We start from the raw sequence: 15,865 nt of genomic DNA on the forward strand, positions 1-15,865 counted from the left end.
GTCTTTTTACTTGCTGAGAGTGCAATCTATTTTACAGTTGTGTTTGCACAATATATTTACCCGCAGTTAATATTTAGCCAGAGCTTTGTTGCTTCTTTCCCCAGTCTCTTGGGGTGTGTGTGTGTGAGGGCAGAGTGGTAGGGGAAGAGAAGTGCTGTTGTATTGGCCCAAGCCCATTTTATGGAGGTCCTATTTTGATTTCAACTGCCAAGAAATATTTAACTTCAAACTATTATGTGTGTGTGAATGAAGGGAACCAGAGTTACCTTCACCTGGGGTATAAAAATGTTAAGGCATTTGAACTTGTGACTCAAGATTCAGGTTTGGATGATATGCCAAGGCACAATACACATGCCCATGGTTAGTTAATTATGGTTAGTTAAATTAATAGAGTTGACTGGTTTGCAAGACTCATGAGCCACAAGCTAGTAACATACATTTTAGCCCAACAGAGTGCACTAATAATCTACAGTATTGTGTAAGTCTAACTTCTTTGTTAGTTTATGGTTGTCACAGAAGCCCTGACACTAACTGAGATCATGGTCATGCTAACCTTGAATGAACATGAACACAGTCTGGTAAAGATATCAAAACTGCAGGCGTGTGAGGCTCACCTGCCTTTGGAAAGCAATGTTGTTTATCACAAAGTATAATTGTATTGCTGAAGCCTAGACTCCAGCTTTGCAAGCAAAACAATATGGCAGACTCTGTCCAGCACAGCCTATGGCTTTTACTGATCATGATCATTGAAACAAGAATGTTTCTTTAAGCACTACCAAGGAATCATAAATGCTCTAGTTCCTCCCTATCCAGATGTAGTGCCAGGAAGAAGGGGGAACAAGGCTGTTTGGTTTCATGTGAGAGTCAGACTTGGGATTCTCCACTACTGTACAATTTGTCCATTCCTCAGAATGCAGTCTGTTGTTACTATTAGTGGTTGGATCCTGTCTTTCCCTCCATTTCAGCCTTTGAAAGAGAATTCTCAAGTTTGTCCCCCCCCCAGTTGGCAATCAAGTGTCGCATAGTGCATTGGTCTCAGGTGCGCTGTAGGTAGTTCTTGACTTACAACCACAACTGAAACCAAAATTTCCACAGCTAAGCAAGCCCAGCTTTACCCCATTTTACAACCTTGCCACACTTGTTAAGTGAATTACTGCAGCTACTATGTTTAGTTATATAGTTGTTAAGTGAGTCTGGCTTCTCCACTGACTTTGTCAGGATGCAAAAGGTGATCACATCACTGCAACCATCATAAATACACGCTAGTTGCCAAGTGCCCAAATTCTGACCATGACCAAGGGGATGCTACAATGGTCGTTAAGTGTGAAAAACGTTCATTAAGTCCCTTTCTTCCATGCTGTTGTAACTTCAAAACAGTCATTAAACAAATGGTTGTAAGTCGAGGTGTACCTGTACAGCTGTGAGGCAACATAAGGGAAAGAACTATGGAGTAAGCAACAGGTTTCAGGTAGAGCTGTTTACATCCTGGGAGAGGTCACATTGGGCAACCTGTTTGCTGTGGGTGTGAGAAACAGCTTTCAAACTTTTGGGTGTATTTGGCCTCGGTGGCACAAGTGGGTTTGCTGCATTCTGACTGCATGAGTAAGGAGGACAGTCTGCAGACTTCCATTTGTGCTCTGGGTGACTCCAGGTGACTTTCTGGAAAGAAAACCTTCTCAGGTCCTCAGAGGGGCCACTGGTCTTCTGCAGCTGGGGTGCCCTGCAGCTGGCTGACAGCCACCTGAGCCCCACCGGGCACAAGGGTTTCAGGAACCGAATTTATTTTCAAACAACACTGAGCCCCCATTCCTCTGTTTAGTACCAAAAACTCCCTCATCTCTCAGAAGCGCTGGGCGCTGCTAATCACCCAAAGCCATTAAGGGTGGCCATTCCGCGCTTCCTCCCCAGAAGAGGGGTCGAGCACCGGAGCTGAGGTTTCTCCGGGTTCTGCACGGGTAACTTCTCCAGGCGCGCATCTGAGCATTCAAGGCCTCGGCGGTACGTTTGTGCGCATGTGGCAAAAGTATCTGTTGTGTGTCGGCCGCCCTTTTCTCTCGCCCATTGCGAACCTCGAGCGAGTCCGGGCTTTGATTGACAGCGGCGGGGCGGTCTCCCAGCACACTGAATGCTACAGGTGATCTCCCCGGCCCTTCTGAAGCGCGGGGAGCACCGCAGACGCCCATTCGGCGCCCTCCTCCCGTGGGGGGCGTGGGTCTGCCGGCCGACCTGCCTGCCTGTTGCCCTAGAGACGGGCTTCCCCGGCTCGCGCTCTTCCTCCTTCCCGCGGCAGGGGGCCCAGGAGCGCGCCAGCGAGCGGGCGGGCGGACAGGCGGGCGGAGCCGTCGGGTCTGGCCCGGGGCTGGGATCCTCCTCCCGCCTCCCTGCCGCGCGTGGCTCAGACGTCAGGAGGAGCCCAAGCGGGCAGGAGGCAGCGCCCATCCACACAGCTGCCAGAAGTGTCGGCGGGTACCGGACGGGCAGAGCCGGGCGAAGCGGCTTCCTGGCTCAAGCGAAGTCGAGGGAAAGCAGGAAGGAGCGAGAGGCGGGGAAAGGGGGTTCGCTCAGGCGCGCGCGCCATGGCCGACGTCTTCCCACTCTGCGAACCCGGTTCGGGTCCCGAGGTGGCTCGGCGGTTCGCCCGGAAAGGGGCCCTTCGGCAGAAAAACGTGCACGAAGTCCGGGACCATAAATTCATCGCGCGGTTCTTCAGGCAGCCCACCTTCTGCAGCCACTGCACCGACTTCATCTGGTAAGGAGAGCCGCCGACCCTATCTTCTCCGACCGCCTCCCCCTCCTTGCCGTTGCCCCCGGTGCAAGCCCTCTCCCCAAAGCGAGCTCCGCAGTCCCGGCGCCTCCTCAGCCGCCGCCTCCCTCAGTCTCTGCTTCAATCTGGCTTCACCCCGCTAGCCTTCTCCGAAAGGCAGCTCCACTCTTCGCGCCGCCTCTCCAGAGCTGCCTCTGCCCCCGTCCTTCTCCCTTTAACTCCTCCGCAGATTTCCCAGGGGATTAACTTCCTGGGTGCAGGAAGAGAGAGTCCGCTGTCGGCCCTTTGCATTGGGAGAAACGGATTTCCCCTGGGAGTGAAGTGTTGGAAAGGCGAGAAGGGGACTCCGAGAGTCATCCCAGCGAGGGCGGCTGCTCCTCCGCTCTCTTCCTCTCCGGGCTGTCACAACTTTGGCAGTTTTCCCGAATCTGATATCTTCCAGATGTATTGGACGCTAATGTAAGGTCCTCCTCTGGAAATGATGGAACATGCCTGGAGGACAACAGTTTGGGGAAAACACTTTCTGAGTAGGTGTGTATATTGCTGAGTGTGAGGGAATCTTCCTGCACACCATTGCTTGCATACCTGTGGGGATAGACATTCATCTTTGCTTCCATTGAGAAAGCTTTTGGCTGCTCCTCCAGCTTGCCAAAAAGGATCCTTGTTGCCTGGTCACTCTGGAGAGATAATTAAACAGTATTTCATCGTTTCTCAAAGGCACTTCCTGCATTGTAATCTTCCCTCTGTGTCAACTCCGCCACTCCCACTGACCACATCAAAAAATGAAGCTCTTCCTGAACCACTTTGGCACTAGAGACACACACAAATTCAGATAGATCCTTTCTCAGCATGAGCTGACTTTTTTTTTTTTTTTTGGCTGTAAAAGACATTTTCTCGCTTCCTTCTGAGAAAAGGATCTTTGTGATAACCCTTGAAAGAGAGCATCTTTCTAACATTTGTTGCCAGTGTTTGGGTTTTCCCAAGATAGATAGATAGATAGATAGATAGATAGATAGATAGATAGATAGATAGATAGATAGATAATAGAGATTAGGTAGGTAGGTAGGTAGGTAGGTAGGTGATAGAGGATAGGTAGATTAGGTAGGTAGGTAGAATAATAGATAGATAGATAGATAGATAGATAGATAGATAGATAGATAGATAGATAGACCAACTACAATGTATCCCAGGGAAGAAGCTGTTATGTCTATCCTTCCACTTGTTGTTTTACTGACATGCATGACATAGCATGTGCCTTCCAAAGGAGATGTGTGTATGTTGTGTTGACTTATTAGTCAACACAACAGTGTTTCTCAATCTTGGCAACTTAAGGTCCACAGATCTTCAAGTTGCCAGGGTTGAGAAACGTTATTTGGGCCCCTCCCTTCTTTGTAACACTCCCTTTCCTTAGAAGAAATGGGAAACCTGAGGCCCTTCATATATTGCTGAACTACACCTCTCTGCATCCCTCATAATTGTATCATGGTTAGAATTTCTGGGAAGCCATTGTAGGAGAAGACCAGATGTAGAAAAGATACTTTTCTACATCTGGAAAATTGTAGGTTCCTCATTTTGCTTCTACTTGTGTACTGGCTGTGCTAAGATGAAGAAACTGACATCTCTCTACTCTTAAAAATACAAGAACTTTGCCTTCCATTGCCCACAATTATCTTGTTCTTCCATTGAACTAAGTTCATTTGATAAGGGGTTGATAATATTATTCCCTTTATCTGTCCCTACCTGGTATGGGATACTGATTGGTAGCAACTGTTGAGAAACTACTTCCTAATGAGAAAATTTTATTGAGTCCCTGACCTCACATCAGAAACAGACACAAAATACTTTTTTCTTCCAACATAGGGATTATACTAATATGCCCAAAAGGTTAATCTAGTCTGAAAAAAGATAGAAGTAATAATACCATGATATATGTCTTCTATGAATATTAGCAGAAATTCAAATTCAGGGCATCTCTACCTTCCTAAATACAGTGTAGGTGGGGGCATATAAATGAGAACCTTGCCAAAAGCACTTCTTAAATATTTTTCCTGAGAATTTCTTTCCTTAGAGAATTCCTTTAGGAAGACAATTCTGTCTGATATAGCCTTTCTGGCCGTATTCACATGATACATTCATATAATAATACTGATTAATCCACAGTTTACATATTGTGGTGGGCAGAATATGTGCACCATGAACTAACTCTGGGCTAGACTTGAATGTGATTGTTTATGTAAAGGAGAACTTATTTATACAAAACTTATACAACTGCTGTGTACTGGCTAGTGAGATTTCCAGCTGTAGTCTTGTATAAAACAGTCTTCCTCCCCCTTAAATTCTGGAGTCTTTCAGGCTCTATTTGAATTCTGTATTGATTGTCTAACTCTAACCCATTCATCGGCTTTATTATTATCCTTTAGAGACTTTCTTTCCCTTTCTTCTTTCTGATCTGTCTTGCTCTTTAATGAAAAGCTTTCAGTTCTCACTAGCTACAGTATTGACGTATTATGCTAACCTATAGTTCACACTCAAGTCTTTGTCATGGAACTTGCAAGGTAATGCTGGGACAATCAGACTCTCTCCAACTAATCCTAGGATAGTTGTTATAACCGTAACATTAGGGGAGATCCACATATATGTTGCCTTGAATCCCCCTGAGAAAAAATGGGATGTAAATAAATAAAAGCATATTGAGCTACAAACTAACTAAATACAACATGTATGATCCTACCCATTATGTCTCATTTTATGCTTTTACTGGTTACACCTAGGTATGTTTGATACTGAACTCATAGGTTATAATTGCACATAACACTAAATCTGATTTTTTAATCATGGACTATTCAAGTCAGTTGGCCCTGGAAATTAGCAAAACAATCCTAGCTCATTGAATTAGTTTCTATTTAATTTTTCCTCAGTGTTTTTTGCCAGAACCAGAATTGGTTTTATCAAACAGTTGGAAATAAACCATAAAGCCATGAATAAGCCATGACAGACAGTTTGGTCTGGTGGTTAAGGCACCCGGCTAAAAACTGGGACACTGTGAATTCTAGTCCTGCCTTACACATGAAAACCAGCCTGGTATTTTGAGCCAATCACCATCCCTCAGCCCAACCTGCTTCACAGGGTTGTTGTTATGGGGACAATAGGAGGAGAAAGGAGTGTTGGATATATTCACCACCTTGAATTATTTGTACAAATAATAAAGGCAGGTTAGAAATAAATTTTGGATTCTGACATAATGGCATTTCAGATTTATAATTAACCAGAGCTTGTAACCAGTAACCTCTAGCCATGGTTTCATTATAAGAATTATGTATGTTTCTTGATGGAATCACATCTTATCCTAAGCGTAGAAAAATCAAAGCATATACTCACTTTACTGAATTTAAAGGGCATGCGACAGAATTTGCTATCTCATTTTCTTGTTTTAATAAGGCTCAATCTAAAAGCAAGACCTATAATTTTTTTTTGTTTAAACATAGCTGTGGTGAATTGTGAATTGGATCAGAACAGTAAACATGCTGGGGTTTTTAAAATCTCTTCCATTTCCACCCCAGAAGTCACTTGAAACCAACAGGCCAAACTTGTCTTTTGCCTGAAAGGGCAAAAATACAGTATTTGTATTTCCTTGGAAAACCAATTTGAAAGACTCCATGTCTTGATAACTAGTAAAAAATGACATGGTGGAAAAATAAATCCCCTTGCTCCTGTTTCAATTAAATTCCAAGTCCTTCAGGTCTGTTTTTAAACAAAAGACAAAAATAGCAATAGGTTTATCAGTTCATGCATAGTTTGCATCTAATATATCAGCTGTCATTTGGCTTTTACTCTTTTTCATGTTGATTTACAGAGTTCTTAACTAATTAACACATATTGGAGGTCAGGTCTTTATATTCTAACAGTGAGACTTAAGGTTAAATTTCCTTTTTAATGTTAATATAAATTAATACCTGAGTCTCCTGGATTTAACAGAATTAAGGATTCTTAATTTTAATTCTGGTTTATTATCATTGCACAAAACTGGTGATACATGGGGTACCAATCACTTTTGCTATGTTTTTTAGGCTAGGGAGAGCACTTAGATAAATCAGATTTCTATTCATGATTTATTGCTTTTAAAGAAGTCAGAATCTGAAACTCTTCTGTCTTGACTTACGTTCTTGCTTCTTTTGAGAACAATAAGCCAGGAATGCTATTAAGATAGTTATGCTAAACAAACCATAGATAGAGGTTTCTTAGTTTGTTTGGCTATGTATACTGAGCAGATATCCCACAGGTGTCCCCTGCTCTAATAGCCATTGTAGGAGAAGGCCTGTGCTAGTCTGGGTGGAAAGATCTCAAGAGGAGTTTCATAGCACCTTTTCTTGTTAAAATATTTTATTAAAACTCATAAGCTTAAAATATGCATAGAGTGTCTAGGCAGACATAGGATTTAATTTGGAGTGAGGCAGAGGGGAAGAAAGGAAAAGACAGAGTAGTTATGCAAATGCAGGTTATATGTCAGACAGATTACAAGTATCTTACCAATTAACAATTACAATCTGTTAGAAATATATTGTGTGTCCTGCACTGGCATGCCCTGGAAAATGAAAATGATCTGATATTATTCTGTACTTATTTTGAATCCTCATGTCAAAGTATTGTCCATTAATTTTTTTCTGCAAACTTTTTTCCCATTTGACCTACATAGAATCCAGGGGCATTGCTGACAGATGATAGCATATTTCACATTTAGAAGAAGAGCATGTGAAGAAGGTGCCTCTGATCATGCATGTGTACATGTTGGGGCCTAGGACGGTGCTGTTGATATAGAAGTTTTATTTTATTTATTTATTAAATGTTTATGCCACCCATTTTACTGATACAGCAACTCTGGGCAATTTACAATATAATAAAAAGTTAAAAAAATAAAGCAATTAAAATTAGGAGAGTTAAATAAAAAAGCTAAAAACCAAGAGGATGGGATGAAACAGCTCCTTAGATGTTGGGAAACCACATGGCAAACCTCAATGTGAAGGGTTGTATGTGCGTGTCTGTCTGTCTCTCTGTTCTCTCTCTCCCTCTCTCTCCCCACTGTACTTTTTCTCTAGTTGTTTTCTGTCTCCCCCTCCCCCCTTGAATTGAGCTCAATTCAACTCCTGGTAAGTACGGTACATGAATGTATGTAGGGGTTTTTTTGGCAACAGTTCACAATAGTTTACTATTGCTTTCCTACAGGTTGCCTTTTCACTCCTGAAATTCCCTGAGGGGTTATATCTATGTATACACACATGTACACACTGATTATCAGTACTTTTTTTGTAAAAAAAAAAAAAAGGTGATGAAACTCACACGCGTCATACAACCCGCCTTGCCTACCCTACAAGGTTCCATCCAAAAAAGGTGCCGGAACTCCGTTCTGGGCGTTCTATGACAAAAAAAGCCCTGCTGATTATTATGAGGAAGCAAATGTGTGATATACTGAGCACCTTCATCAAATTCGTTGTGAAGTGTATGCAACTGGGCTGTTTAAAATCAAATGATTTGGCAACTGGCAAACAAGCAATGGAGCCTTTATTACTGAAGTCAGCAAAGAACTATACTGGGTTTCTGTTACTGCACTCACACATACATATTCAGTATTATAACTATGTATTGGGAGAGAAGGAATTTTTAAGGTTTATTATAGTCTTAGAGTACAAGTAAGACAAAATTCTCCACGTAGCAAACTTCAAGCAACTGGGAATAAATTCCACTGGGAAGTCAGAAAACAATATTTCTTAGTTAAATCCCAAGCTTTTATCATGCAAACTAGGTAAAGCTATGTGATTAAATGTGTTTATATAGATTGTTGTATTTTAGCTGATTAACCACGGATTACATCCAGACTAAATTCGTTTAACTAATAGCCATCTTAACCATCAAAACCAGTGATGCATCTTGTATAGTATTCTGTGGTTTCATAGGGCGTGAAATTTAGTTCAGAGTCAATCATGTAAGTGATCCAGCATATTTCTCCTTTATGGTCATCTTGCTAGCAAAATATGACTATTCAAGTATCATTAACAATTTACATTCAAATCATCTTGCTTTTACAGTACTTGCATGTGGTAGTTTGTTTATCTAAGAGCAGGCTCAATACATGATCATTGCAAGATGACTGAAAGGTAAAATTTCCAGTATGTAGTCCTGTTTAAACTATCTTAAGGCACTTTGCATTGAAGATAATGGTACTCTCTGAACAGCTTCTTTGAAGACATTTTGAATTTAGGAAATAGTAGTAGAGTGGTCCTTGTTTAATTGTGAGTGAGCGTCCAAAAAAGTAGCTGTGTTTTCATGCTCAATCATGGTTTAACCATTGTTTATGGAATTACCCAAATTTTCTGATTTCACATAACATGTTGAATAGTTATGGCAGGATTTGCTAATACATTAGGCTAAAATCTGATTGTCTAGTTTATTGTTCCCTCCAAAGCCAAGCATTTGGAGGAATATCTGAATGAATTGGAATATATTCTTTTAAAGGATAATAGAAACAGAAATAGATTGAATTTTTTCATATGTAGATTCATTATACATTAGTATATTATACACAATTAAAACTTTGTATCCTAGAGAATTTCTGGAATTCTAACTGTGTTATCCAGTAGAATCAGAATACAAAATATCTTGTGCAGAGTGTCTAAACATCTTATTTTATCCTGAATTAAGATAGAATCTGTCCCATGGAGAAAAGCCTACAAGTACCACTGAGAGTAACACCACTGAATACAATAGATTTCAAAGGAAGATGAGATTGTTCTATTATTGGCTATGTATTTTTTCTCCTCTGTGTACTTGTTGAAAATACCCTGTATGGACAGTGGGAAACTGAAGATAAAAAAAACGGGAAAGATGTAAAAGTGTCCCTAATTTACAAACATAGATTTAAAAAAAAAAAGTCACAAAGGAGGAAATGTCTAATGATTTGAGAACTGGGAACAGAAAAGGATAGGGTTTTTCAGAAGTAAAATTATATATTGACAGTATCATTAAGTACAGAGGGATAATTAATGCATTTTAAAAGCTACAGTAGTTTGATGTTACATTATGAGGAAATTATTCTTGTGGCTCTTGATTTATATATTGCTAAATTTGTACTCCACTTTTACATCACAAGCTCAAAGTACTTATATTAGCTCTGCCTCTCTTCTTAGAGCACTTAGGCTAAATGGGGACAAGAGAAAGAGAATGAGAAAGAAATAGAATATACTGAGCTGAAAATTGGTGAGTTTCATGGTTGAAGCAGGTTGCTTTAGTCCTTATTTTCTTCTTGATGTGTTTTCTGTATTAGCAATCAAGGAGTCTCTCTCTCTCTCTCTCTCTCTCTCTCTCTCTCTCTCTCTCTCTCTCTCTCTCTCTCACACACACACACACACACACACACACACACACACACACACACATTCTTCAAAGCTTTCTTTATGGTTTATAGGAGAAAAATATATGCTCGTTGAATTAGAAGATCTTATCTCTAATACCTTAGAACAGTGGTTCTCAACCTGTGGGTCGGGACCCCATTTGGGGTCGAATGACCATTTCACGGGGGTCGCCAAACAACGCAGTCCGCCATTTTTTTCCCCTTTTCCTTAGCTGTGCTACTCCCTTTTATTCTATTGGCTTTTGAAAGCCAATGGAATAGACTCTCTTGAATAGAGTCTAATTCTATTGGCTTTCAAAAGCCAATAGGAATTGTCCAGGCTGTCTCTGCCCTGCTGAGCCCGCCAAAAGTCCCTTTCTGCAAATGGTGCTGCACCAGTTGAGTAATCCTCGACTTACGACCGGTTGAGTAGTCCTCGACTTACGACCGGTTGGGGGTCGCGGCATTAAAAAGGTTGAGAACCACTGCCTTAGAAGACATTACAACAATTCACCAAGGATGCTAGCAATGGTTATGTAAATGGTATGCTTCAGTTAATCAGTAGTACAGGTTGTCCTCAACTTACAATCATTCATTTAGTGACCATTTGAAATTATGACACTGAAAAAAAACTTATGTCTGTTTTTCACACTCAACAATCACCGCAGCATCCCCACAGTCACATGATCAAAATTCCGAAGCTTGGCAACAGTTTCATATTTATGACGTTTGCAGTGTCCTGGAGGTCATGGGATCCCCTTTTGTGACCTTCTGACAGGCAGAGTCAATGGGGAAGCCAGATTCACTTAACAACTGTGTTACTAACTTAACAGCTGCAGGGATTCACTAATTGTAGTAAAGAAAGGTCGTAAAATGGGGCAAAATTCATTTAACAAATGTTTCACTTAGCAATAGAAATTTGGGGCTTAATTGTGGTTGTAAGTTGGGGACCACCTGTATTTATCAAATATGTTGTTATTGGACTAAAAGGGAGCATCTGTGATTTTAATAGGTTATGCTGGCTATTTTTTCTGTGTAATTCTTGTAAGTTGAATATTTTTCAATTTCTAAATTTGTGTTCAGTGAATATTTTTTTATTTGTTTGAATTATTTGTATTCAAAATATGCACATTATAGAAGTGGTAATCAATAAACATAAATTATTATTTTTTAATTTAAGTTGGCTGCCTTGAGGCAGTGGATAGAAATAATGGTGGTTTTTTTTATTAAAAGCTTAAGTTCATCCTGTGGTAAGGGCTAACAACTGTTTTTAATAACATGGATATTTTTGTAGCATTATTGTTTGCACCCTGAGCTTGCTAACATTTGCAGAAGTAAGGATTTTATTTTTTGAACTGGCCCGAAAGAATATTGAAATCAAAAATTTGTGGTCCTAGTTACTGATAGGTAACATTAACAGACACTATTATTTAAACTCATACAGTTTTCTCATAGAGAAAAAGCAGACAGAAGCCCCTTGCACATATGAAATCTCCGCTTTAGTGTGGAAAAATAATTGTTTACCATTCTGTGGTCTCTTAAAAATTATTCCTTGCAGCTGGATTTAACTAAGTTAAATATCTCAGTGGGATTGCAACTGTTTTATTTGGATGCAGGATTGCTCTTCCACTGGGACCTTTTCTCTCTCCCATGACCCTTATGTTGTTAGTTGCTGTTAAGTCAATGTCAACTCGTCATGACCCAGTGAATGGCTGAACTGAACTGTGCTCAGTTTTAGATAGCTGATCCTTGCTAGGATGGCATCAGGGGCCACTGCTATTGTATCAACCCTTCACCCTGCTGGTCTTTCCGTTTCTTATTTTCTTTCAACCCCACTAAGCAGGAGATTTTTCTCTAATTATTCATCTCTTTGCCTAAAGTGCTCATAGCATGAAGCCTAGTCTTGTCATTCGAGTTTTAATGGAAAGTTTAGCTTTGATTTCCTCAATATTGACTAGTATGTTTATCAGGCAATCCCTGATATCTGGAGTATCCTTTGCCAAGTTTATTACTCAAAGACATGTGGGGTTTTTTTCTCTCTTCATCTTGTGCCTCAGTTGTTCAACTTGCACATCCATATTATGTTCTTGAAAATATCATGGTCAGAACAAATCAGATCTTGATACATGAATATTTTTTTCTGTACTTAAAAGAACTTGTTTAGGCGTTACACGGTCATTTTTCCAACAGTAATTCATTATTTGGGTGCTTATAGTTTCATTACTTATCAAATTGTCAGCTATATCTGTTTCCTCTCAATCAAGGACAAAATTACTGATATCACCAGTTGTTAGAAACTTTTTCCTCTTTCATTAAAGTATAGGCCTACTTTGAGACTCTGCTCTTTGATCTTGACAAGCAGATAGTTCAGAACATTTTCATACAGAGCCAATAATTTAGTATCATAAGCACAATAACAACTTTCATTATGCATGATCCTTATATCTTCTATAAGCTATGAAATTTTATTTTTGAAAGTTGGGGATTCATTTAGAGCAGTCTTACGAATGGGACTATTGCCCTTTTCCATTTGATGCTGTCGAAGTCGATGGCCTCTTCTCATCTCTTTATTTTCATAAAAGTTTCAGTAGGGAAACCTGATTTTCATGCCATAGGTAGAAATTTGGTAGTCAAGGGATAGATTCCAGAGAACTAGACTAAAAAAATGAAAGCCAATGTTGACTTAAAAAGACAGGAGAAAGAGGCTCCACTATAGAGAAATTTCCTGACAATGAGAACTATTACTCAATAGAACGACTTGCCCCTGAAAATTCTGGGTGCTTCATCACTGGAGATTTTGAAGAAGAGACTAGATAGCCATTTGTCCAGAATGGTATAGGATTTCCTGCTCAATCAGGGGGTTGGATTAGAAGACCTTCAAGATCCCTTCTAACTCTGTTATTCTGTATTCTGTTAATCTGTTATATGTATTCTTTGTTCACCAAATTTTGAGTGGAATGTGGAGCTAAGAGAAAGTTTTACTTGTATTCTGGCTTAGGAATTCTGGGAGTTGAAGTCCACGAGTCATAAAAGAACCAAGGTTGCCTACCCCTGGCCTAGAGGATGTTCTTCTGACCGTGTGAATATACAGTATATTCATATATTGGATGTAACTTAAAGTAACTTAAATAGTTACTTTTAATTAAACTTAAATATAGAATGCTGCGACCCATGGTTCCTGTGAGAATGAAATTCGTGGAAGTTGTAGCTGCTTCAGCATCATCACACCTTCCAACCATACTTCTCAGAATCCTATAGGTTGGGTGGCACAAGGGAAGGTGGGAGAGCCATTTCCTTTCCTACCTCTCTCTGACCCCTGCATCCAATCAGATGGAGACTAGGTCTGACAGGCAAGTGGCTGCTTTGAAACTGAATGTGAAATGTCTTAATGGAGGTGGGCGGTGAGAGAAAGATGAGGGAGGGATTCAGATACCTGCTGGCAAGTTAGGGCTGGCTGGGGGACACTAGTAGTGAGTGGGTGAACCCTCTTCCTTCCTGGGGGAGGGGGCTCTTGGGATCATACCAGGATGAGGAACAGGGGGCACAATATTCCTTATGGTCCATGGCTCCTTTTGTTCCTCTTCTTCCCAGCAAAATGGCAGACAGTTCTGCGGGTCAGCCAAGGAGGACTGATTTTTGACGCTCCCTGCCAGCTTTCCACAAGCACAGTCAGTGGGGAAGCTGGTGGGAAGTCATTCTGCTGCTCTGTTTAGTTAGGAAATATCTCTAAAATGATGACCCAATGGGTGACTGACTGTCTCTGTATGTGTGTGTACCTCAGATTATAATTCTCATAGTAATATATGATACAACAAATTCTTACAAAGGCAACAGCCAATCAAATGTGAGTGTCCACAAGAATGCTTTTTGTATTTTTGAATATAAAACATAGAAGGTCTGGCATGAAATATAATGTCTCCCTGAGGAGAGAAGATGGATAGGACTATTAAAAAACTCCCAATAAATGAATATCTTGGCTTGTGGATCTCATATTCAAGCCCAACAACTGTCTTTCATATATATTGACCTACAGTCCCATAATTTTGAACAAGGATCAGATGCTACGTGGATTGTTATCTATTTTATCTAAAGAATACCAGGTCATCAGAATCTGACTTAGACACACAGTCATACAATAGGCAAATATGACAGTGGTGTACTTCGGACTTTAAAAGCTGCAAAAATAGTTTAATCATTAATTATCATGCTGTTAAAAGAAATCCTAATAGAGTGATGTGAATCATTACATTGTTAAAAAAATATTGCTTTTTTAAAAAAAATATATCAAGAAGTACCTTCCAAAGAAATATGGCTTTCATTTGAATCAATTGTAAACCTTTTTTTCATATTTTTTTTCCTGTGGCAGAATTTTAATAGATAAAATGTTATAAATGTTAGTAGAGAGAATGTTAAGCTACTAGTACATATCAAATATATGATAGCTTGCATTATTTCTCATATTGTTAAGTGTACCACATCACAATGTTTCCACATTATTGTATCATTGTGCAGCACTTAGTTTTTTTTTTAAAAAAAAACAATATAAGAATTTGAAAGAAAAATCCTGTTTTTGTTGAAAATAAGAGATCTTAACAGCTTCACTTTGCTCTGACAATAAGTTTAAACATATTGTAGTTCAGTATTAATTGAATATCAAAATATATTTCTAAGTCTTTTCCTTTCTTTTTTCTCCTTCTCCTTTCAGGGGCTTTGGAAAGCAAGGGTTTCAATGCCAAGGTAAGATACAAATGGTTTTATAATGGTTTCTATTTCTGTTTTAATAATCAAATCTAGGTAATGTATGAACCATACCTCAAGAAGGAATTAAGCATGTTAAAAGGAGGATATTAAATTATCTAAGAGGATGTGTATTGTTTAATCATTTATCTCATGAACTGTGAATCATGCACACTTTCATTTCAGCAGAGTTTCCTAAAATTAAATGTCATGTAATCTGCATATAGAGAAGTCTTTAATTTTTCATGAAAAGAATCTTTGTGGTTTATTTTGGTAGGGAACATTTTTCTTGTCGGGAGCTGCTGTCTCTGTGTGGGTGTTTTGAAAAAAGTGGTTTCACTCTCTGTTGGGTTTCCTTTAATACTCCCTTCTACCTTTTCCCTCAGTTATTAATCGGCATCAGTTTTATATTCAGCTGGACCTTTGGTCATTGATTTATAGTTTGTTTATTTTGTGGCACAGTGTAAGAGAAAACAAACTATTTCAAAGCAGTGTCGGCTGCTTGCAGTGAAGTCTTTTAAATCTTGGGATGGAGAAGAAATCTGTTTCTGTAAACTGCATTATTAACATATTAAGTCATAATATGTACTCAACAAAGGTGAAGCATATGCTTTGAAAATGAATACGAAAACTAACTTGCCACACATCAGACTTAAAAATTCATCTACCACAGTATGATCTATGCCAGATCTCAGCAGCCCTCAAAGGATTTGGACAGAAGACTTATTCAGCTATTTCATTTTCTCTTGCCTGGGGATTTTATGGATTGAAACTAGAAATTTCTGCCTTTGAAATATGTGCCTTGGCCTCTTTCCTGATGCCTGTAACTTTATCATGGATATCCTTTCCCTGAGATGGCGATGGAGCATTAATGTACTATTAATATCTCTAAGCAATATTCTTCCTGTTTATAATTTAATATTGTTATTGAATGTTGATTGTATAAGTTAGTGTTTTACCATGGAAACCATTTGTATTAGCTA

General features: G+C 39.6%; 1 protein-coding gene across 1 annotated transcript in view; it reads left to right on the forward strand.

The window, feature by feature from the left end:
• The first annotated feature begins 2,189 nt into the window (after positions 1-2,189).
• Positions 2,190-15,865, forward strand: part of PRKCA (protein kinase C alpha) — a 228,591-nt gene continuing 214,915 nt past the window's right edge. The window contains exons 1-2 of the mRNA XM_039325461.1: positions 2,190-2,749; positions 14,851-14,882. Of these exons, the coding sequence (XP_039181395.1) occupies positions 2,577-2,749; positions 14,851-14,882 (205 nt within the window). The 5' untranslated portion in view covers positions 2,190-2,576. The remainder of the gene's footprint in view (positions 2,750-14,850; positions 14,883-15,865) is intronic.

Source organism: Crotalus tigris, unplaced genomic scaffold (genome assembly GCF_016545835.1).
Source record: "Crotalus tigris isolate CLP2741 ecotype Arizona unplaced genomic scaffold, ASM1654583v1 scf7180000024337.5909745, whole genome shotgun sequence".
Taxonomy (NCBI): Eukaryota; Metazoa; Chordata; class Lepidosauria; order Squamata; family Viperidae; genus Crotalus; species Crotalus tigris.